At 47.9% G+C, this 23,940-nt stretch overlaps 1 protein-coding gene across 5 annotated transcripts; it reads right to left on the minus strand.

Annotated features, from left to right (window-relative positions):
- Positions 1–1,758: 1,758 nt before the first annotated feature.
- On the minus strand, positions 1,759–19,843 carry LOC132591563 (zinc finger protein OZF-like). 5 transcript variants are annotated; one of them, XM_060270684.1, is made up of 4 exons: positions 18,928–19,843; positions 17,306–17,456; positions 16,929–17,105; positions 1,759–10,304 (listed from the first exon to the last, which is right to left on the minus strand). In XM_060270684.1, exons 2-4 carry the CDS (start codon positions 17,403–17,405, stop codon positions 8,713–8,715), a joined length of 1,869 nt encoding a protein of 622 aa, XP_060126667.1. In that variant the 5' UTR covers positions 17,406–17,456; positions 18,928–19,843; the 3' UTR covers positions 1,759–8,712. The 5 variants fall into 5 exon arrangements, with proteins under 5 accessions (XP_060126667.1, XP_060126668.1, XP_060126669.1 ...); XM_060270685.1 differs by having other exon boundaries at positions 17,306–17,492; XM_060270686.1 differs by lacking the exon at positions 18,928–19,843 and adding an exon at positions 18,553–18,707.
- Between the last annotated feature and the right edge of the window lie 4,097 nt (positions 19,844–23,940).

The raw sequence follows: 23,940 nt of genomic DNA on the forward strand, positions 1-23,940 counted from the left end.
CAGACAGTTCCATATATTCTATCAACTTCTTCTGCCAATCATCCACTGTTGGTAATTCTTCCTTCTTCCAATTCTTTGCAAGTAGAATTCTTGCAGCTGTTGTGGCATACAAAAAGAAAGTAACATCCTTCCTAGGTATATCCTCTCCCGTTATCCCAAGTAAGAAGGCCTCTGATTTTTTAGCAAATGTGTTTTTCAACACTTTTTTCAATTCGTTATAAATCTTTTCCCAGAAGTCTCTCACTTGGGGGCACGTCCACCACATGTGGAAGAAAGTTCCCTATTGTTTTTTACATTTCCAACATTAGGGAACAAGTTTTTGGCAACCTTTTCTAGGGGTCTTCACACGCCACCATCTGTGTCCCCGTGTACACAAATCACTGAGCTGTTGTAGACCGTCAGATGCTTATGGTAATCTCAGGGTTGTGGGTTCAAGTCCCATGTAAGATAAAGTGGAAATAAAGTAAAATTGATGTGTAAAAATGATGCATGAGACACTACACTACCTTTGTAACCCACGAAAATCCTTAATAAAAATAATTATAAAAAAAGGAAATAAAGTTTATGATGCACTAATAAGTCTCCTTGTGATCAGATGTGCAGTCATTGGTTTCTAAAATCTCATCATAAAAAATTCCTGAAATTTCAGGAAGCTGGGACGATGCCACCCTGCGCCCTGAATGCGTAGTTGGAGGAGGCAGTACAGTTCCCAGCTCTGCTGGCTGGGCTCATGCAATCACTTAGCTCCAGCAGCAGATGCCAGGGTCTGTCCCTGTTATCTTTCCATACCCTCCAACATTTCTCCAATAAAAATAGGTTATCCCGTTCCATAATTATAATTTTACTATTTATACATCTTATTAGGTTGCCTTAGCACTCTGAACAGCTTCCAACATATATAAAATCATAATAAAGCATTAAACAAACTTCCCTATACAGGATTGCCTTCAGAGGGCTTGTGGGTCGGATAACTCCATAGGCTCCAATGAAAATAGGGCCATCCCAAGGAAAATAGGGATACATGAAGGGTCTGTCTTTCCCTGCTTTTTCATTCTTGTTTTATATGTGCTGTATATAATTTTATTAGGTTTTCATTTTAATATAAGATAATTTACATTTCCCCATCTTCTCCTTCCCCCCGGACCTCCCTCAGCTTCCCCCTCTGGTTTGTTTTTAAACAATATCCTCTTCTACTTACTCTAATATCTCTTAATTTTTACTCGTATTGTAAGTTCATATTATTCCATTCTTATGTTAACAACATTCTTGTAAGATCTATATTCCTTTGGTAAATTGTAGGTGTTTATTCAAAACCTGCTAGTGAGTCAATTTCTTTACATTGTTGTTTGTAAATACAGTGGTGCCTCGCTTAACGAATGCCCTGTAAGACGAATTTTTCGCTAGACGAATGGATTTTGCGATCGGAGGTTGCCTCGCAAGAAGAGTTTTTCTATGGCCGCCGCTTCGTCTTGCAAAGCGTGGCCATAGGAAAACAAACCTCCGACTGCAACGTCCAGCGCTCCTTGTCGGCTGTGCGCGGCAAGACGCGGTGACGGGGGAAGACGTTCCCCCGCCGCCGCGTCTTGCAGCGTACCGCCGGCATGGAGCGCGATTTCGGAGGTGTCCAAAGCCGCGCTCCATGTTGGGGGAGGCAGGCAAGACGCGGCGGCGGAACGTTTCCCCGCCGCCGCCGCGTCTTGCCGCACACAGCCGGCATGGAGCGCGGTTTCGGAGGTGAAGCTTCGTCCGATCCGGCTCTGTCGTTGGCAGCAGCGGTGCTTGCTCTCTTGGCTCGGGGAAGCGCCTGCCTGCCTTCCCCGAGCCAAGAGAACAAGCGCCACCGCCGCCACCAGTTCCCCCCGAGCCCTGGCAACCCCAACAGCCTTCCTGGCAACCCCAACAGCCCACATTTCCTCACTTCCCACAATGACTTCCCAGTAATGGCTGCCTGTGGTGAAGCCCTCACATCCCAGCACAGCAGGATCACTGTAGAATCTCTCAGAATTGTTGGGCAGGTGTTGATATTTGTCTCAGACAGGACAAGCCGAGGATAAGCTGTGCCTGGATCCAGAGCAACATTTGCTGTTGGTGAGAGAGATGAGGCATAAAGGAAAGAGGCAAAAACCGCGGAAAAAGAGGACGCCCCAATGCAAGACACACCCCGAGAACCAGGTTCCCTCTCATTAAATAGGGCTTCCTTGTGTTATAAGAAAAAAACTGCTCCTTTTCCCTTATTGGGTACCCAAGAACCCTAATGGAGTCCTCCTTTTAGGTTCTCTATTATGTAGGATAAAATAACAGAGGCAAACCAGAGACTATTGAGAAGCAAGTTACAGGAAGGTAGCCGTGTTGGTCTGACGCAGTCAAAACAAAATAAAAAAATCCTTCCAGTAGCATCTTAGAGACCAACTCTAGTTGGTCTCAAAGGTACTATTGAGAAGCAAGGCAGCTAGAAAGCCTGATCTTTATTAAAACTGTTGCAACAGGGTGCTCCCCCACAAGAATGAAAACAAACACTGCTAAATTATTTTTTGCACATCCAGAGACTTGACAGTCACCTTCACTTCCCAGGAACTCTGGGAACTGTAGTTCTGGGATGAACCTCTCAACAGAAGAGTCTGAGCCTCCTCATCCAACTACAATTGGACATCATAGAATCATAGAGTTGGAAAAGACCACAAGGGCCATCCAGTCCAACCCCCTGCCAAGCAGGAAACACCATCAAAACATCCTGAGACTACAAATTCCCAGAAAAGCTGGATGGAGTCCAAGGCCTTTAGCCATAGCCCTGACTAAATGACTGAGCTTTCTCTTCTCTCCCTCTCCACCTTTCGCATTCACAACCAATCTGTTTCCCAATCCTCAGTCCCTTTCACAAATCTCCCGTAGCCCTAATTCTTTCACACATTCCTTTAAATTTTAAAACATTTCTGTGACTTAAGAAACACACAAAAAAAACCCTCCTCACTGGTCACCTTTCCGCAGGTCTGAAACCGATGCAGAGAATATTTAATAAAAACAGCTCAAACACAAGAGCACAGAAAATAGGAGATGAGTTTTAAAAACAATCCCAAATGAACATTTAACACAGAGGCCTTTTCATTCAGCTGGAAAATGATATCAGTAAAAAGGTCTTCAATGGATTATGCAAAGTTCAAGTAATGAGCACCTGGGATACTGATCCAAAAGACAAGGGCAGCCCATCATTTTGGCAGTGAATGGTGGAGGTCCAAACTCAACAGATTAAACACACACCTTGAGCATTCCAGATTCACTCTTTCTCCGTGTTTATTGAGCAACAACTTGCCACTTATTTTGTACATTTAGTATATGTGACTGTCATTACATAATAATGTGTATGCAAATTTATGTACAAACACCAGAACATCACACACATTCCATGCATTTAAAACGTATTTCCCCCTTTGAGTTTTTTTCTTTTTAAAATGTTTTTTATTTTATTTTACAAATTCATTCACTCTCAAAATCACAAATGTTAAAAATTAAATGTTAAAAATTCTGAATCTCTAGACTTCCCTCCTCCCCTCTGTGGGTTCTTTACTAAACCTTTTCAACTGCATTCTATAAATCCTCCTAATTTGTCAGTCCTCTATTTTATCCAAAGTCTATGTAACATGACAAGAGTTATTTAAGATCTAGCAAAGAGTTCTATTGTCTAGAGTTATCTGTCAAATAGAATATAAATTTCTCCCATTCTTTGTTGAAATTTTGAACCTCCTGGTTTCTGACTTTCCCAGTCATTCTTGTCATCTCTGCATAGTCCAATAGTTTAGTCTGTCAGCCCACTCTGGTAGGCACCGTGTCGTTTTTCCAACTCTGGGCAAGCAGCATCCTTGCAGTTGTTACAGCATTCCTTCAGTACCTCTTTATGAGTTTCTTGAGGTGAATTAAGTGTTAGCATTTCACCGGCCGGGGGGCCAGTTGTTAGACCCGCAGAGCAAATATGCGACTGTTCCCCAACATGAAGAACAACACACACAGAAACATTTAGTAGTGGTTAAACTACTTCAATATGGAGAGCTGCAGAGAGAGACATCCGGCATATTGGATGCCAGAAGAAAGAGTACAGTAAAAACGTCACGTGAGGAGAAAAGAGATAAGGTACATTCCTTTCTCCTGGGAACAGACACAAATAACATACTAGCCTTGCTTGAGTAGCTCGGCAGTGAACATAATCCCAACATCCTCCCCCGATTCTGGCAATGAAAGAGCTATGAAAGCAAAAGCATCCTCAAGAGCCATAAACAAACAGTTGTCATAAACATAGTACGACCCTGCCGCCCTTGTTCCATTCTTGGAACTCTCTGAGACTGGTTCTACCAGCTGGAGCCTTTGTGCGCCATTCTTCCAGGGGACCAGAGCATTTGCCCTGTTAGGAAAAAGAGTGTTGAACTTTGCAACCTGTTGTTGTGGCTTAGTCACATCTGTGGACTTAGCCTGTGTTTCTGTATCCTGTTTAGGAGTGCAAACTACAGCCATATTGGCAACCGCTGTGTTGGCAAACTCCCATAGTACCTTTTGGGTGGCTGACCCTTAGCAACTCTCTCAGATCTACAAATGAGGTGTAGACCCTCTTTGCTGAGTTTCTCCTCTGCAGGGCTTTTGGGAGAACTCTTGCCAATAGTAAATAGTGGCTCTAACGCTTGAAGCACTGTGTCATCATCTGATGAAGGCCTGGATACAGCATGAGCTCCTCTCTCAATGACAGTGTCATCTGTGTCGGAACTAGCGGTGGTTGAGCTTGCACTGCTACTCTCAGTGTATGAATACTCGTGTGGATTGGCTTCAATGGGAAAGCTTTGGAGAACATGTATCTCCGGCTTGGCAGTGTATTCTACCTCTCTGGTAAGAATAACTTCATTGGAGGAAGGCAACAGAACTCTTTGTTGACCTTTCTCATAGCCCATTAGAATGCCTTGGATAGGTGCCCCTTTAAGCGACTCCATACACAATTGAGATCCGAAAACCTTAATGTGCTTCACAAAAGGCTTTTTCTGAAACAGAATCTCATAAGGTGAGCATTCCTTTCCTTTAGGCTCTCAGCCCAATTCTGATCAGACAACGCTGCACAAAGCAGCTGCGCCTGCATTCTTTCATGTAACTCAGTGTTAATTTTAACACATAAGTCATTGTCCCATGATGATTGGCTTTTAGCAACCTTGTGCAGAATGCACTGTTCATCTAGGAAACCCTGGAAATCCTGTGAAACAAACACTGGCAAATCATTTGTATACAAACAATCAATTACACCATCATGCATAAATTTCATCTTAGCACAAAATTATGAGAACTTGACCAAGGTTTGCTGCGGCTTCTCCACTGTGTAAACCCACGAAAACCTGGAAAAACGATCAGACAGCAGTAAGTAATATTTGGCCTTGCCTCTGGATTGTGGCAAAGAACCTAGTATATCAGCATAAACATGCTGGAAACATTTAGTGACATTCTGCTTGCAAAACAAGAGTCAACAACATAACAACAGTCAGTAGAAGCAAAAGACAGTAAGTAAAGTCTATCTTTGCCCTTGTGAGCTGTCAGGAGATCTTCTCCATCCTTGGAAATCACACACAAGTCTTTGCGCATGTTGAGCTTGAAGCCTTTCTCGGTGAGCTGGCAGACACTCAGAAGATTAAACTTGAGATCTGGCACATAGTACACATTGTGAATAGTCAGCTGGAGACTCTGCAGAAAAACAGGTCCATATCCGGTCGATTTGAGACACTTTCCGTCTGCTTGCGACACGTTAAAGTCCAGCCTGGTAAAAGTCTTGAACACGCGTTTACTGCCCTTCATGTGGTGCAACGCTGCACTGTCTATGACAAAAGCTGGGTCTGTGTCTTGCTCCTGCACGCCTTGAGCAAGCAATGCAAACGCACACGCTGTTGAGGGCTTGGAACTCCCCCTTCCTGTAGAACCCTTTTTGGGCTTGCGACACGTGGCAATTCTGTGACCCCGGCAGCCACAGTTTGTGCACCGTACCACTTTAAGAGCTGAAGCACTGTGTGAGGAAGATGACTCGCTGACTTCATTCCCCCTCCCATTGGCTCTTTCTGAGCAGTAGCACGGTCCTGCTCATTAAGCAAGGAGGAAAACACCCTTGCAAGTAATCAGGTTTTGTGCATCCAGAGCGCCCAGCTGGGACGCGATAGCACTGAAACTGGGAGGCAAACTGTTCAGAACCATAATACAGAAAATGTCCTCATTCAAAAGAACATTCCTCTCCAACAGCTGCTGGCGTAATTGCCACATCTCATTAAGATGAGTACGCAAACATCCACCCTCCTTCAAGTGTAAATTGGTCAAACGCTGAAAGTGGAGCATAGAGCTCCCAGCCTGAATCCTAAGATGTTCATCTCTCAAAGCAAGCTAGTAGTCATTGTTGTTGTTTAGTCGTTTAGTCGTGTCCGACTCTTCGTGACCCCATGGACCATAGCACGCCAGGCACTCCTGTCTTGCACCTTCATGGATCAATGCCTTGTCCCCTTCATGGATCAATGCCTTGTCGTGGCGAAGGGGCTTGAATAACTCAGAGAAGCTATGAGCTATGCCATGCAGGGCCACCCAAGATGGACAGGTCATAGTGGAGAGTTTTGACTAAATGTGATCCACCTGGAGAAGGAACTGGCAAGCCACTCCAGTATCCCTGCCAAGAAAACTCCATGGACAAAGACAACAGGCATATAAAAAAGTAGTCATTAGCGTGGGGCAAATTCTGTACGTGGATCAATTGGGATGAGTCCAAATGCAACACCAGAGCTGCTTTGGCCTGTTGGTCGCAGGACATCCATCACAGACCCGGCAAAAGCGGGGGTGCACTTACGACAATATGAAGCAAATTCTGTCTTGTAAGAACCGTCTGCATCTTGATGTTCCACATGCCATAATTATCATCTGTCAACAACGAACACAATGTGTCCCCCACTTTCTGCTCTATCGCTATTGTGGAGAAAAGAGCTTGTTGCTTCCGACTTCAGAAAGCAATGAATTCTCAAGCAAACTCAAGCGGCTAATTGAGCTGCCTGACTCAGAGGTTAAGTGCCTCGTAAATCAGTCCCGGAACTCACAGCTCCTTCGGTGGGAAAACGGCCGTCTTAGCACGAACTCCCCCGGAATGCTTGCTTTCATCCGGTAATGAGGTCCAATGCATCGGGAACCACACCAGAGGTCCAATGAACAGACAGCCAGAACTCTGCTACCACTGCTAGCATTTCACCGGCCGGGGGCCAGTGTGAAGAAAAGAGCTTGTTGCTTTCGACTTCAGAAAGCAATAAATTCTAAAAATCTGCCTTGACTCTGACAGAGATCCCTTCCTCCAGGTAATGCTTTCGGACACCTTCCTCCCCCCAGGGCTACAACACTTCAACAGGAAGGTACAGCAACTGGGGCTTTCAGTAGAACTCCTCCGCTCAATGTCCTTACAATCTGCCAAAGCCACAGTCATAACTAGGTTGTGGGACATTGAGAGACAGGATCTTATAGCAGCAGCAGGCACAACATGTTCCCCCCTTCTTTTCCACCTCCCGTGGGCTCATGAAACAAAACCTAATTATCTTGACTTCCTACTGAACCCACAAGAAAGAAGGGCATTTTCGTTGGCCAGGTTCAACGCAAATCCATCGAACCTCCTGTGGGGAAGATTCTCGGGCAGGGCGAAGGACGAGAGGATCTGTCCGTGTCATGACCCTCAGGTGGAAAGCCTTCTACATATGGTTTTTCATTGTAATCTTTACGTCGACCTTCGTCAACAATTCCTGGACCGGCTCGGCATCCCCAGAAGGAGACCAGAGTGGGAAATCTTACAATTCCTTTTGCTGGGGAAGGACCAGGTCCTCACCAAGATGGTGCAGTCGTCTGAATTATTAGAAGCCCCATTGTCGTGAAAGCGGATAGCGGATTATTCCCTTCTCTCTCTTAACACAGCGTTTGCCACAGCGACACTTTTAATCTGTTATTATTTTGTCTGCGAGTTTGTTTGATGCCAATAAAGGTTTTACTTACAATAAATTCTCAAGCAAACTCAAGCGGCTAATTGAGCTGCCTCTCTCAGAGGTTAAGTGCCTCGTAAATCAGTCCCGGTACTCACAGCTCCTTCGGTGGGAAAATGGCCGTCTCAGCACGAACTCCCCCAGAATGCTTGCTTTCATCCGGTAATGAGGTCCAACGCATCAAGAACCACACCAGAGGTCCGATGAACCGACAGCCATAACTCTGCTACCACTGCTAGCATTTCACCGGCCGGGGGCCAGTTGTTAGACTGGACCCACAGAGCAAATATGCGATTGTTCCCCAACATGAAGAACAACACACACAGAAACATTTAGTAGTGGTTTAATATGGAGAGCAGCAGAGAGAGACGTCCGGCATATTGGAAGCCGGAAGAAAGAGTGCACAGTACAGTGAAAACATCACGTGAGGAGAAAAGAGAGAAGGTGCATTCCTTTTTCCTGGGAACAGACACAAATGACATACTAGTCTCGCTTGAGTAGCTCGGCAGTGAACATAATCCCAACAGTAAGGAGTGAATCCTGAGTGGAAAAATACATAAATTTATATGGTGTTTCCCGTGTGAATTCATTTATGAATACTAAGGTCTCTACTCCCTATGAAGCTCTTTCCAAATTCCATATATCTCTGGATTCCCCCCGTGTGACTTCGTTAATGTTTTTAAGGTTTCCATAGTGATTGAAGGTCTTAACATTTAAATGGCTTCTCTCCTGTGTGAGTTCGTTGATGTTTTCTAAGGTTTCCATAGTGATTAAACCTTTTCCCACACTCTATACATTTAAATGGCTTCTCTCCCGTGTGACTTCGTTGGTGTATTCTAAGGTCTCCACTTTGACTGAAACTCTTTCCACACTCCATACATTTAAATGGCTTTTCCCCTGTGTGAGTTCGTTGGTGTCTTCTAAGGTGTCCATTGTGACTGAAGCTCTTTCCACATTCAATACATTTAAATGGTTTCTCCCCTGTGTGAGTTCGTTGGTGTCTTCTAAGTGCTCCATTTTGACTGAAACTCTTTCCACATTCAATGCATTTAAATGGTTTCTCCCCTGTGTGAGTTCGTTTGTGTATTCTAAGTTTTCCACTTTCACTGAAGCTCTTTCCACATTCAATACATTTAAATGGTTTCTCCCCCGTGTGAGTTCGTTGATGAAGTCTTAGTGTTCCACTTTCACTGAAGCTCTTTCCACATTCAATACAATTAAATGGTTTCTCCCCCGTGTGAGTTCGTTGATGTTTTCTAAGTGAGCCACTTCTCCTGAAGCTCTTTCCACACTCAATACATTTAAATGCTTTCTCCGTCATGTGACTTTCTTGGTGTTTTCTAAGTGTTCCACTTTCACTGAAGCTCTTTCCACACTCCATACATTTAAATGGTTTCTCACCCGTGTGAATTTGTTGATGCCTTCTAAGTGTTCCACTTTGACTGAAGCTCTTTCCACACTCCATACATTTGAATGATTTCTCCCCCGTGTGAGTTCGTTGGTGTATTCTAAGTGCTCCACTATGACTGAAGCTCTTTCCACACTCCATACATTCGAATGGTCTCTCCCCTGTGTGAGTTCGTTGGTGTATTCTAAGGTCTCCATTCTGACTGAAGCTCTTTCCACACTCCATACATTCAAATGGTTTCTCCCCGGTGTGAGTTCGTTGGTGTTTTCTAAGGTTTCCATATTGACTGAAGCTCTTTCCACACTCCATACATTCAAATGGTTTCTCCCCGGTGTGAGTTCGTTGGTGTGTTATAAGGTTTCTCTTTTGACTGAAGCTCTTTCCACACGCCATACATTCAAATGGTTTCTCCCCCGTGTGAGTTCGTTGGTGTTTTCTAAGTGTTCCATTTTCACTGAAGCTCTTTCCACACTCCATACATTTAAATGGTCTCTCCCCGGTGTGAGTTCGTTGATGTATTCTAAGTGCTCCATTTTGACTGTAGCTCTTTCCACACTCCATACAATCAAATGATTTCTCCCCCGTGTGAGGTTGTTGATGTGTTCGAAGTACTACATTTTTATTCAAGCTCTTTCCACACTCTGTAGATTTGAACTGTTTCCCCCCTGTGTGCGTGCTCCAATGTAATGTAAGTTTATCCTTCCGGCTGAAGCTCTTTCCACATTCCATACATTCAAATAGTCTCTCTCTTGTGTGAGTTTGTTGATGTATCCTCAGTTTTCCACTGTGACTAAAGCACACCCCACATTCCATGCATTTAAATAGTTTCTTTGGTCTTCCCAATAAATTTACCGATGACTTCGTAGAATTGTGACCGTCATCTTCCTCACCTGTTTGGGAGTTAGGGGTGGGAGAGAATCCTGTTAGACTTCCAAGCAAGATAAAAAAGGAACTGAACACATGTCAATCTCAATGTTCATCTTCTCTTATTTTAACACAGTCTCCATTCTCCACTGTCCTCTCTATGTTCCTGGCCCTGCAATCCCTCTGTGGGGACAGCCATCTGTGGGGACAGCCATCATCCCCACCCAGAGACTCCTGCTGTTGTTGCTGTGGCTGTTGTGGGGGCTGCTGCCATGTTTTTATATGTTTTTAATAGTTTTTAATCTGTGGTATTTTGAATTTTGGTTTTGTTGGGGGTGGGATAGAGGTTTGGTTGGGGCTTGGGATTGTTTTAATTTTAGTAAAAGTGTATGTTGTTGTTGTTGGGGGTTTTCTGGTTTCTACTGTTTTTTGGTATGATTTGTGTTGTTTTAAGGGGAGAGGGTCGTGGCTGCCTGGGAGTAGGCCCCACGCCAACAGAACATCTGGGGCAGGTTCCACAGAGAGGGGATGTCCTGGGTCAGGCAATCTCAGTGATCATGTGTAGGAGGAGGAGTTATGCTAAGAACAGACCATGTCATTGCCAAGGAGGCAGGTTTAGTTGTTGTCTGAGGACTATCCCTGCTTCCGGGTCTGGTCCAGGGCTGAGAGTCTCGCCCATTGGGTCTAGTGGCGCGGGGTGCCAGGGCGCCTGGGCGCTCAGCAAGTGGGGGAGCTGTGTGGCGGCCTCCCTTTCCCCTCCTCTTGCACGCCCGCCAGCCACACCGCTCAGGGGAGAGCAGGGAGGTAAGCGAGTGGAGCAGGGGCACTAGGACCCTGTTCCGCTCTACAGCGCCCTCATCCCGGCGCTGTGTTTCATTGGTAGAGGCGACGCCACATGGCAGCACTCTACCAATGAAACACAGCGCCAGGGTCATCCTTGTTGGCAGCCTATGTGGGGTCACGAGCGAGCGGCAATGAAGCGCTGTCTGTGAGCTGCAGAGCGCGCTGTTGCTCTTTGGGCTCGCCTCTTCCTCTCAGATGGAGCGCACAGAGGGGCCTGCCTTGTGCACACGGGACGTCGCTTGAGTCTCCGTTCTCTCCCTGCCACCTTCCTGCCTGCAACCAGCCGTCCCCGTCATGAGGCGCACCGAGTGGAGAGGTCACAGAGGGGGCTCTTGAAAAGCAGCCCTGGAGGAAGAGGAGCAGTTGCCGCCACCGGCAGAACCCAACGGGGCTTCTCCCACAGAGGTTTCGCCGGGACGCTGTAAGGGCGCGGCGCTGGGAGCCACCACTGCCCCCAAGACCACCACTGGTTCTACCATGACGCATGGGAACCGGCGCAGCACGGAGTTCCGGTGTGGTGGCGGAGGCAGCAGCAGTGGCGCTCGACCCGCGCACTCTGTGCAAGGCCAAGACTGGAGAGGACTGGGACTGGAGAGGTAAGAGCCCAAAGGAAAGCTGGAAGGACTGGGGGGGGTTCAACTCTGGGAAATGGGGGGCGCCGGCGGAGGAATCTTCGCACCAGGGCGCCGGGTATGCTAAAGACGGCCCTGGTCTGGTCCAACTGTCTCCTGGATCCTTATCTATCCTGGCTCATAAAAGCGAGTCGGGAAGGGCTGGGCGATGGGCTCTACGAAGCGGTGAATGCTTCCCTCTGTGATGGAGCCTTCCCAGACCCACTGAAAGAGGCGGTTATTAAACTGCTTCTTTAAAAAACATCTTTGGACCCAGCCAATATGGTCAACTATCGCCCAGTCTCAAATTTTCCATTCTTGGGCAAGGTGATTGAGCGGGTAGTTGCTGAACAACTCCAAGCACGCCTGGAGGATGTGGACCATTTGGATTCCTTCCAATTGGGAATTAGGCCTCATCATGGGACTGAAACTGCCTCAGTCGCGCTGGTCAATGATCTCTGGCGGGCTAAGGACAAAGGTGAAAGCTGTTTTCTAGTTCTGCTAGATCTCTCAGTGGCCTTTGATCAGGCATCAAGATGAGAAGAAATTTAATCAAGAGTGGGGAAAATTCATAACTACCTGTATACAGTGGAACCTCTACTTACGAATTTAACCCGTTCCACATTCGTAAGTAGAAACATTCGTAAGTTGAAACGATGTTTCCCATAGGAACGCATTGGGAATGGATTAATTCGTTCCGGGGCCTTATAAAAAGGCACTTTAAAGGCCGGTGGGAAGCCGCCGCCGACTACGACGGCCCGATCCAGCCCTATGGCCAGATCAGCAGCTGGGGGGCGGCGGGACGGGGGGCGGCGATGGGCCCGATCCGGCCCTAGGGCCAAATCGGCAGCTGGGGGGGTGGCGGGAGGCCGTCGGCGGTGGCAGCGATGTGCCCAATCCGGCCCTATGTCTGGATCGGCAGCTGGGGAGGCCAGTGGTGGGTCCGATCTGGCCCTATGGCCGGATCGGCAGCTGGGGGGGAGGCAGGAGGCCGGCGGCAGCAGCGATGGGCCCGATCTTGCGTGGGTGGCTGTGAGGAGACCGTCTGGTCCCCTTTGACCACGGAGGGCAGTGGGGCCTTGGCTCCCATCTTGGGGGATCTGCAGCAGAAGAGGGCAGACGAGCACTGGGCTGTACCTTCTCAGCCGGGCCTGCTGCTGCTAGCGCCAGGGCCCAGAGGCCTCAGTGGGGCGCCCAAGGGCAGCACAGAGCATGTCGGCCAAGGCTGGCACTTGAATCCGGGGCGGCTTCATGAACCGCAGCTGTAGCAACAGCCATGCCTTCCACGCTGGGCAGGCGGGAGCTCAACGAGAGCGGCTCCTGGGCCAGACACAGTAGAGAGTGTCCTTCGTGGTGGCCGTGCACAGAGGAGGGAGCTTCTCTCTCTCTCCCCCAGCCCCTCTCCTCCCCCTGCCTACCTCCTCCTCCTCTCTGCCTGCAGTTGGGAGCCAGCGGCAGTGGTGGTCAGCCTTCCTGGGCGCCAGGCGTGGGGCCAACAGGTATGCCAAGCTCCAGCCCACAGCACGGCCATGGAGGCTGGCGGGTGGGTGGCGAGGCTTCCTCTCAAAGCCAAGCCCCCTTCCTCCACAGAGTGGGGAGAAGCCAAGGAAGAAGGAGGGAGGAGACACCACCGCGGTGTGGGTGAGGGAGGGAGGGGGGAAATCGCAAAAAAGGGTGACCGGATCAGCAGCTTGGGGGGTGGCGGTAGGCTGGCGGCTGTGGCGGCGAGGGCACGATCCGGCCCTATGGCTGGATTGGCAGGTCGGGAGGCCATCGGGAGGCCGGTGGTGGCGGTGGCGAGGGCCTGATTCGGCCTTTGGATGTCGAAAAAATTCGTAAGCACGCACCATTTTTTTTTTATTTGTAAGTCGCATTTTTCGTAAGTAGAGATATTTGTAAGTCAAGGTACCACTGTATTAAAGAACACTGTAAATATGTTAAAATACCAGGAATGATGTAAAACATGTAATGCCACATGTAACTGTAAAAATATATTGGAACATAAGAAGAGCCTGCTGGATTGGGCAAAGGTCTGCCTAGTCAAGCATCCTGTTCTCACATGGGCCAATCAAGGTGCCTGTGGGAAACCAGCAAGCAGATTTGAACACAAGAGCCTTTTGCCTTCCTGTGCTTTCCAGAAACTAGTATTAAGAAGCATTTTTGCCTAGGACCGCGAGGGCAGAGCACAGACATCAGTCTAATTATCTTTTTTTTCAAGGTATCCAAGTTGCTGGCCATCACTGTCTCTTGTAGGATGGAAGTCCATAGATTAACTATTCTTCTGTTGGTTCATCTTTGCAGCCCTTAAAGCTACAAGAAGCTACAGTTAGAACTGGATATGGAACAACTGATTGGTTCAAAATTGGGAAAGGAGTACGACAAGGTTGTATATTGTCTCCCTGCTCATTTAACTTATATGCAGAATTCATCATGCGAAAGGCTGGACTGGATGAATCCCAAGGCGGAATTAAGATTGCCGGAAGAAATATCAACAACCTCAGGTATGCAGATGACACAACCTTGATGGCAGAAAGTGAGGAGGAATTAAAGAATCTTTTAATGAGGGTGAAAGAGGAGAGCGCAAAATATGGTCTGAAGCTCAACATCAAAAAAACCAAGATCAAGGCCACTGGTCCCATTACCTCCTGGCAAATAGAAGGGGAAGAAATGGAGGCAGTGAGAGATTTTACTTTCTTGGGCTCCTTGATCACTGCAGATGGTGACAGCAGTCACGAAATTAAAAGACGCCTGCTTCTTGGGAGAAAAGCAATGACAAACCTAGACAGCATCTTAAAAAGCAGAGACATCATCTTGCCGACAAAGGTCCGTATAGTTAAAGCTATGGTTTTCCCAGTAGTGATGTATGGAAGTGAGAGCTGGACCATGAAGAAGGCTGATGCCGAAGAATTGATGCTTTTGAATTATGGTGCTGGAGGAGACTCTTGAGAGTCCCATGGACAGCAAGAAGATCAAACCTATCCATTCTGAAGGAAATCAGCCCTGAGTGCTCACTGGAAGGACAGATCCTGAAGCTGAGGCACCAATACTTTGGCCACCTCATGAGAAGAGAAGACTCCCTGGAAAAGACCCTGATGCTGGGAAATATTGAGGGCACAAGGAGAAGGGGACGACAGAGGACAAGATGGTTGGACAGTGTTCTCGAAGCTACCAACATGAGTTTGACCAAACTGCGGGAGGCAGTGGAAGACAGGAGTGCCTGGCGTGCTATGGTCCATGGGGTCACGAAGAGTCGGACACGACTAAACGACTAAACAACAACAACGAAGGCTGATAAATGTATAATGACCTAAGTTTTTGTGGGCTGAAGTCTGACAAAGTGGACTTTTGAGCAGGGAAGCTGGTGTCACTATAAACTTGTGAGTCTCTTTGTTGGCTTTGTGTACTTATTTTGAAATTTGCACCAAGGTTGTACCACGGTATCTATATGTAGGGGCGGACAAAATTACAGGGGCACTATAAATTATTATCCCACTTACTCACTCTCACACACAACCCCCGTCTGTAAGATTGGCAAGTTTACATAATTTGCTTATAATACTGGCCACTTCTGTTCTTCAAAAGCCTGATTCTATGCGTAGAGCCTCCAGCCAAAGGAATTGTGTACAGTGGAACCCCTACTTACGAATTTAATCCGTTCCAAATGCCCATTCGTATGTAGAAACATTCGTAAATCGAAACGATGTTTCCCATAGGAATTCATTGGGAACGGATTAATTCGTTCCGGAGCCTTACCTCCTTACCTCACTGCCCCGGACTCACCGCCGCCGCTGGATCGGGCCCTCACTGGCCTTGTTGCCCCGCACTCACCACCGGATCAGGCCCTCGCCAACCTCGTTGCCCCGTGCTTGCTGCCACCTCCGGGTCGGGCCCTCGCTGGCCTCCTTACCCTGTGCTTGCCGCCGCTAGATCATGCGCTCATGGCCGCCGCCGCGAGGCCGACCTTCTGCAGAGAGCGGGGCCGCGGAGGAGCGAAAGGCAGAGGCCTCGGCCACCCGACCACCCGCCCCTACCTGTAGCACGCTCGCTGCCGTATCAGGCCCTCACCGGCCTCATTACCCCGCGCTCGCCACTACCGCCGGATTCGGCCCTTGCCAGCCTCATTGCCCCGCCCTTGCCGGCGCCGCTAGATCGTGTCCTCATGGCTGTTGCTGCCGCTGCGAGGCCAACCTTCTACAGCGAGCGGGGCCGCGGAGGAGCGAAGGGCAGAGGTCTCGGCCACCTGCCCGCCTGGCTCCTACCTGTAGCGCGCTCGCCTGCCTGCCTGCCGATGGCTTTTCTTTCTCCTTTGCTTGCTCTGAGCGTTCGCGGAGCTCAGAGCAGGCGAAGGAGAAAGAGAAGCCATCGGCAGGTAGGCAGGCAGGCGAGCGAGTGAGCGCACGCTACGGGTTGGGGGCGGGCAGGCGGCCGAGGCCTCTGCCTTTCGCTCCTCCTTTCGCTCCTCGCTCGCTCGCCTGCCTGCCGATGGCTTTTCTTTCTCCTTTGCTTGCTCTGAGCTCCGCGAACGCTCGGAGCAGGCGAAGGAGAAAGAGAAGCCATCGGCAGGCAGGCAGGCAGGCAGGCAGGCAGGCAGGCAGGCAGGCGAGCGAGCGCACGCTACGGGTAGGAGCCAGGCGGGCAGGTGGCCGAGGCCTCTGCCTTTCGCTCCTCCACGGCCCCGCTCGCTGTATAAGGCCGGCCTGGCGGCGGCGGCGGCAACAGCAACCATGAGGGCACGATCTAGCAGCGCCGGCAAGCGCGGGGCAATGAGGCTGGCAAGGGCCCAATCCGGCAGTAGGGGGCGAGCGCGGGGCACTGAGGCCATTCGGATGTCGAAGAAATTCGTAAGCGCACCCCAATTTTTTTCATTCGTAAGTCGATTTTTTTGTAAGTAGAGTCATTCGTAAGGAGGGGTTCCACTGTATTATGATAACGGGTCCTTTGTCCCTTAAGCCCACCAAACTGAGGAGGTGCATGCATTTATTGTGTTTTGATGCTGGTGGAATGTATCACTCTGAACTTGTCTATAAAAATAAAAGTAAGAGAAGCAATTTAAATATATGGATTAAAATTATGGGAAGCATTTCCATAGTGCTTTGGAGAAGGCCTCACCCCTTCCTTCTTCCTCCCAATCTTTCCCTCTTTCTCCTGCCACCAACCAGCTAGCCATGTCCCCATCTCCTCTCTCCTGGAACTCACCAGATTTCTCCCAGGGTCCTGGGAGGGAATGCTCAGAGGTTGTGGGGAGGGATGCGGGAGACAGCCTGACCAGATCAACCGTCCATCTTCCTCCTTCCATCCTGGCCAGGTTTGCAGGTTCAGTCTCAGCTAGGTTTGCAGGTTCAGCTTCCTGAGGAGCCCAGAAGCCAGAGGAAGCTGCAAGCAAATCAAAACGTTAGCTGGGCTTTAAGAATCACTTCTAAAGAAGTTTATGGACAACTTTGGAGAAGGCCTCACCCCTATATTCTTCCTGCCAGAAACTCTCTGCCTTTTGTCTCCTCTCCATCTTTTCCTCTTTCCTTCTCCCTCCATCAACCACCCATCCCTGTCCCCATCTCCTCTCCCCTGGAACTCACCAGATTTTTCCCAGGGTCCTGGGAGGGAATGCTCAGAGGTTGTGGGGAAGGATGCGGGAGACAGCCTGACCAGATCAACCGTCCATCTTCCTCCTTCCATCCTGGCCAGGTTTGCAGGTTCAGTCTCAGCTAGGTTTGCAGGTTCAACTTCCTGAGGAGGGCAGAAATCAGAGCAAGTTGCAGCTTCCTGGGAGGAGGAAGAAGCCAAAGGAGTCTCAGAGCCCCTGCAGGGATTCTCCTGCCCAAGACATTCTGCTGCCCCTGGAGAAGCCCCAATTGGGCACCACCTTCCCAGGATCCCTCACCCATTTTCAACCACCTTTGGCCATTCCTTTCACCTGCCTGTCCCACCTCCCTTCAAAGGCTGGTATGGTATGCACATTAGTGGCCTGAGAGTAGATCCCTTGGAACTTAAGAGTTAATCTGCAATGGACTGCTCTGAATACATGGGTGGCCCTTGCATGGAGAAGGAGGAAGCCCCTTGCTTGCATCTGGACTCCCTGGGAGAGGCGGTGGATCTGCCCACTGCTCCCTCTGACCTCCTGCAAACACCCTTTGCTCTTGTTGCTCAGGGGAGAGAGGCGGCTGATGCAATGAGCCTTCAAACCCATCCGCTTCCTCCTCTGCAGCCCAGTGAGAGGGGAAGGAGCTGCAGTGCCTGGTATTGTGAATTAACAAGCCCTCTTCCTTCCATGCTGTGGGAGTGGGGTGGGTTAAAAGTAGTGGAAACAGGAGCTTTGGTCATGAGTAAACAACTTAGAAGGCAAGTTCACAAGAGAAGCACATTGGAGCACTGCTTACTCATACTATGTGTGTGTGTGGATCTAGAGGACAACATACATGTTTACTCCACATGATTACTTAAAGAGGGGATTTCTTTAAATTCAAAGGCCAGTTCTAAAAAATGGAAGACTTCTGAAAGCAGCCCTGTACTGGGAGGTTTTGGGTGTTTTTTGTGTGTTTTTTATTTTGTTGGAAGCTGCCCAGTGTGGCTGAGGAAACACAGTCAGATGGGCAGGGCGCAAGTAGTGAATTGTTGTTGTTGCTGCTGCTTCCTAAGCCTCTTCTACTATGCATGCTGATCAGAGACTCTGTCCCAACAACCCCTTCAACTGCAACAGGGCTTCCTATTTTTGCTGCTATTCTTTACATTTCTTTACTGCACTTCCTCAGAAGATCACAGGGCAGCTTGCAATAGAAAAACACAGAAATGCACACCAGAGTAAGAAATAGACACACATACACACCCCAATGCAGTTGTGAAGGCCATAGATTGTTTAATGAGCCAAACACCTGGGAGAAGAGGAATGCTTTCGCCTGGTGCCTAAAGATAAGGTATTCCTCCGAGGGGTCTTCTGCCAGGGTATAGATATTAAAATCAAATTTCATGCTATAATTAAGGCGATCGTGGCCAGCAATGCCCACCCCTCTCCCCCTTCCATACCTGCAACCCCCTTTGCAGCAGATCCTTGCAGAAGGAAGCTTCTCTCCCCCCCCCCACTCCGCCTTCAAAGCCCCCATTTAAAAAAACAGCTCCCTTTCCTCCTTACTATTCTCCCTGTTCCGGGGCTCCTCATCCTGGACCCCCTTCCCTCCTTCCCCGCCATTAGCATTGCACTCACTCGAAATCCTGGGCAGCGGGGGGGCGGGAAAGGGAGCCCCCGCGCGCGAGGCAGGGAGTGAGGCTTGATTAGGAAGCAGCCCCCTCCTCTGCCTCCGCACAATGCAGCCCCACTTCCCGCCTCCTTCCTTTCCTCATTTGCAAACACCGCTTTTATCTCTGCTGGTGAAGCCGGAAGTGGCGGCAACTGTGAGGAGGAAGGAGAAGTTTCTCTCCACGCCGCGCCTGTTATTTGATAATTGGGGGAAGGAAAACCTTGTAGCACCCATTCAATGGGGAGAGGAGGGAAGAAACGTGTGCATAGGGAATATAAACTCCTACTTTGCCCGCTGGACTGTGCCTGCTTTGGATCCCCGCTCTTTCAAGACGGTATTGTCCTGAATAAACTCTTTACTGCTTTACCAGTTTTGTTCAGATTGCATTTTAAGGAGCAAGTTAAAGGGTCTTGTTATAGGAAAATCCTTGGGCTCGCCTGGATTACCAAGCAAAGACACCAGCCAGGAATATAAGGAGCAAAACAGCAGCCAGTAGGCCTGATATTTATTAAACAAAAAACAAAAACACTTGCAACAGAACTTCCAACCACCACCAGGATGAAGTAGGAAGGAATGAAGCCCAGAACAAGGGATGGCTCCCATTTTGATCAGTTTTACAGAGATACCCACAACACCCCTAAAATCACATCATTGGATACATTACAAATACAACACAAATTGAGAGGGTCTGGCAACAGAAACCTGAGCATCAGGGCTTGCCCCCACCCTTCCATTTACCTCCACCATACACCCATCAAGTGATGCAAAATAGATATTTACTTGTCCCTGTTTCCCAGCCAAGTTAACCACACTCTGTCTTGATCTGGGTTTGCTATTGTTACATTTATCAGTGAACTGTTATGTGTGTGTGTGTGTGTTGTCCTGTAGCACCTTGGAAACCAACTAGGTTTGTTCTTGGTACATATAAGCTTTCGTGTGCATGCACACTTCACGAAAGCTTATACCAAGAACAAACCTAGTTGGTCTCTAAGGTGCTACAGGACAATTTTATTATTTACACACACACACACACACACACATATATCGACTACATCAGACCAACACGGCTACCTACCTGAATCTACATTTGGTAATGTGCAGCAGCGGCTCTTTTAATAGATAGGAAAAACTGTGATTAAGTGTTTTGTGAGGACATTTGCAGAAGTGATTGTGTTGATTTTGGTAGTCTATGTCTGTGTGTATGGTGTCTGCTGAAGGGGCAACCTTTACATAAATGCCTGCAAATACAAATACATATATAGTGTATATAGTTTCATTTCTCTTAATGCTTGTTTATTGAGTAGGGGCTCTTCGTGTCACAAAGCAATGCCTTTCAGCGCAGCTCCATAAAACTGATTGTGCTCTCACACTGCCCCTTTTTGTGTGTGGATTTTGATCCAGACGGGCAAAGGTTAAGCAGAATCCAGCCCCCCCCCTGTCACCCTTAGGTGTGCTCAGCCTTCACCTGCTTTATGACTCCACCTTGCATGAGAAAGAAGGATGGAGCTCCAGGAAACAAGAAGTGGTCCTTCAGCCAGCCAGGACATCTCACCATCACAGACAGATCCCGTCTCCTTCTGTGGAGTCAAGAGTGGCCCTGGGATGGTCGAGAGAGGAGGGGAAGGGGCCAGGGACAGAAGCAATGGCAGGGCTCCAGATGCTCCCTTGGACCCCTCCCTTGACACCAAGGGGAGCTCCTTTTCTGGGGCTAAAAGCATTGGCGTGGAGGTTAGATTTTTTTTGTCAGGACTGCAACGAAGCAGAGAAGGAATGGTAAAAAATACTCCCCCTTCCAGATACACTAAGAACTGAATGAAAATAGCCCTGTCTGAGTAAATAGCTATTGGACAGCATAACATGGAGTTTAGTTGTAATGTGCAGCTGCCTCCCTAGATGAGCCTTTTCTTGGGGTCAGGGAGCTGGGGTGGTCAATCAACATGAAGTTCCCAGGTTACCTTTCCTTCTAGACAGCTATTCCAGCTCATCATTCCTCCCCATTTGTTTATGGAAAGGCAAAGGGTATGCACTTTTTATAGATGCAACTCCAACCAACAACTGGTGTCTTCTGAGTGCACTGAGCTCCCTCCCCCCCTTCTCTCCTCCAGATATAATACAGATTCCCTCAGCGTCTTGCCCCACCTTCCAGAAGGCAAATATATCTGATTTGTTTGTTTAGGACATCATTATATTGTATAGGGTAGACTCTTTTCCTCAGCAGTGATAAATATGACATTAATTGGTTAATGAACAACAGCTTCCATTTTGTCAACCTGAACTTTGTCTAAGGTTTCAGACATACCCATTTAATTCCAGAAATATGCAGAAAATACTTTTCTGTTTTGATTCTGGGCACTTGACTTCTCCCATCCTGCTACCATCAAGGCAGATATTTGAGGCAGAGATCGAGGGCTCCCTTAGCAGCAGCAGCAGCAACAGCAGCAGGTGGAGGCCCCACAAACATTTGTCACATTTTGAGGGTTTTTTAAATTAAAAACAAACAAAAGGCTTTTCCTTAGCCCAAGCTTCCCGAAACTAAGGCCCGGGGGCTGGATGCAGCCTGTGAGGCTCTTTTATGTGGCCCCCGGCAACCCCCGTCGCCCCCTCTTACCAGCATGGTGTGGCGCAGCACAGCTGCCCACTTCCAGGTCGCCGGGAGCGTCGGAAATAGCTTGCGCACATGTGCATCATTTCCAGTGCGCTTCCGGGCCGGAGGAGGCCCATGCGCATGCACACAAGCTATTTCTGGTGTTCCGGCAACCCGGAGGTGTGCCGGAAATTATGCGTGCGTCCGCGTATGGGCACACGCTCTGGACCGCAGCGTGATTGGTGCTGGCAGCACCAGCCCTCGGCAAGGTAAGTTGGGGGACCCCTGCCTTAGCCTCTCATAGCCCTGAAGTTAGCTCTTGATAAAGAGAGGGTCACTAAATAACATGGCCCCCAAGAATGAAAACAAATACTTCCAAATTCTTTTTTGCACATCCAGAGACAGGGGCTAGAAACCTTTTAAAGTAGAGTTTCTTGTAAACATATCACATCCAAATTTTGTTTTAACACAGTGATGGCGAACCTATGACACGCGTGTCAGACGTGACACGCAGAGCCCTCACTGCTGGCATGCGCCCCATCGGCCCATTGTTGTTGTCCCCCCCCATTTGTTCTCTCACTCCTCCTACAGCTTGTCTCCGCTACAGCTTGTCTCCCCTGTTAAAACCCGGATCCTTTGTTGTTGTTGTTGCTGCTGGTAGCCAGAGATTGGTTTTTTACCCTTTCTGTGCTGTTTTTTCTGGTGCTTTGGCAGACTATGATTGGGTGTAACAGTGTTTGTTTTTTAACCCGTTCTGTGCTGGGTCTTTTGCTGCTTTGGCAGACCATGTTGGTGCTGCGTGTTAGTTCCAGCGAAGGTATTATTCGTCATTTATTTATGTTCTCTTTCCCCCCCAAAAAAGCGCAGCCGCTTTGGGGCACCCCCCAAAAAGCAAAGCAACTTTTGCACCCCCAAAAGCCTCCCAAACTTTGGTCAGCAGCTCCCCCCCCAAAAGCTCAACAGCTCTGGGCACTTTGTGATAAAAAGGGTTTTTGGTTAGGTTAGGTTAAATAATTAGTTATTGGTTTATTTAAATACAGTTATATATTACAATTATACATTTTTGTTATTTAAACTATATATATCGTGAAATTGTGGTTTTTTTCTCGAAGTGACACACTACCCGAGTTATGCTCGGTATTTTGGCAAATTTTGACACACCAAGCTCAAAAGGTTGCCCATCACTGTTTTAACAACACGTGATGAATTTGATTTCTTTTGGCTCCTAGGTTCAAACCATTCGCATTCCATGAACATATTCTCAAGGCCATGCTGATCTACTGTGCAGCTCCAGCTCCGGCTCCTATATCCAATCCAAATAACTGCGCTGCTTCCACTCCTGCTCCTGCTCCTATGTCCAATCCTAATAACTGCGCTGCTCCCATTGCCAATCCTGGTCCTGGTCCTACTTCCGACTCAAAATCTATAGCGTTCTTCTCCAAGAATCACCTCTTCTCCTCTACTGTTCTAATTAATACTTTCCTTTGTTGATATTTAAAGAAGAGGCCTTGATTAAATTCCCAGCGGAAAAAGATCCCTTTCTTCCTTAGGGCACTTGCCAGATCTGTGTAATTATTCCTCAATTGCAGGAAAAATTTGGGAATTTTTTAAAAAGAGCACAACCTGGTGTTCTTGAAACTTTAAATTCTTCTTATAATGCAGTCCCAAAATTTTATCTCTTTGTTCCTTAGTCTGGAAGACCACCAGGTAATCGTTTATGATTATTGAATTAAGATTTCCTTCAAATTGCCTTGTTCAATTTCTGGAAGACCTCGTGATCTTAAATGTGATTCCTTCTCTCTCAACTGCAGAAAGGCAATTGCCGTCCGAGCCGATTCCTGCTGTCTTTCCAGATCCAAAATCTTCACTGATTCCAACTCCATAACTCTTGCATCCACTCCCAAAATTTCTTTTTTCACTTCTTGAACCTCTTTCCTCAATGTTCCAATTTCTTTTTTAATGTCTTTTAAGCCTGCTGTATTGGCCTTTACGTCTTTGCTAAGATGTTGCAATCCTTCTGTATTTGCTTGCAAACCTTCTGTATTTGATCTTACTTCTTTTCTAATTTCTCCCAAAATTCCTAAAACTTGTTCTTCAAATGACTGATCTCTGGAGGCCCTCCTTGTTACTATTTTTTGCTTTACACTTGGAGTTGGTTCTGCAGCCATAACAAAAACAGCAGCTGGCAGCTGAGAGTTTCAAGGTCAAGCCATGATATAGCAAACAGCCAGCAACAGATAGCTGGAAGCAATACAACAGCATCAGTCTAAGCAGACAGTTTAAATGTATTTTCTGTGCCTGAGAAGGCAATTTATGTTTCCAAACAGATGAACAGGTTTATATGTTGCAATATAGAAAATTGTAATCAATTATAGCAGTTCAGACCAATACAGTA

The sequence above is a fragment of the Zootoca vivipara genome, chromosome 2, assembly GCF_963506605.1.
Source record: "Zootoca vivipara chromosome 2, rZooViv1.1, whole genome shotgun sequence".
Lineage (NCBI taxonomy): Eukaryota > Metazoa > Chordata > Lepidosauria > Squamata > Lacertidae > Zootoca > Zootoca vivipara.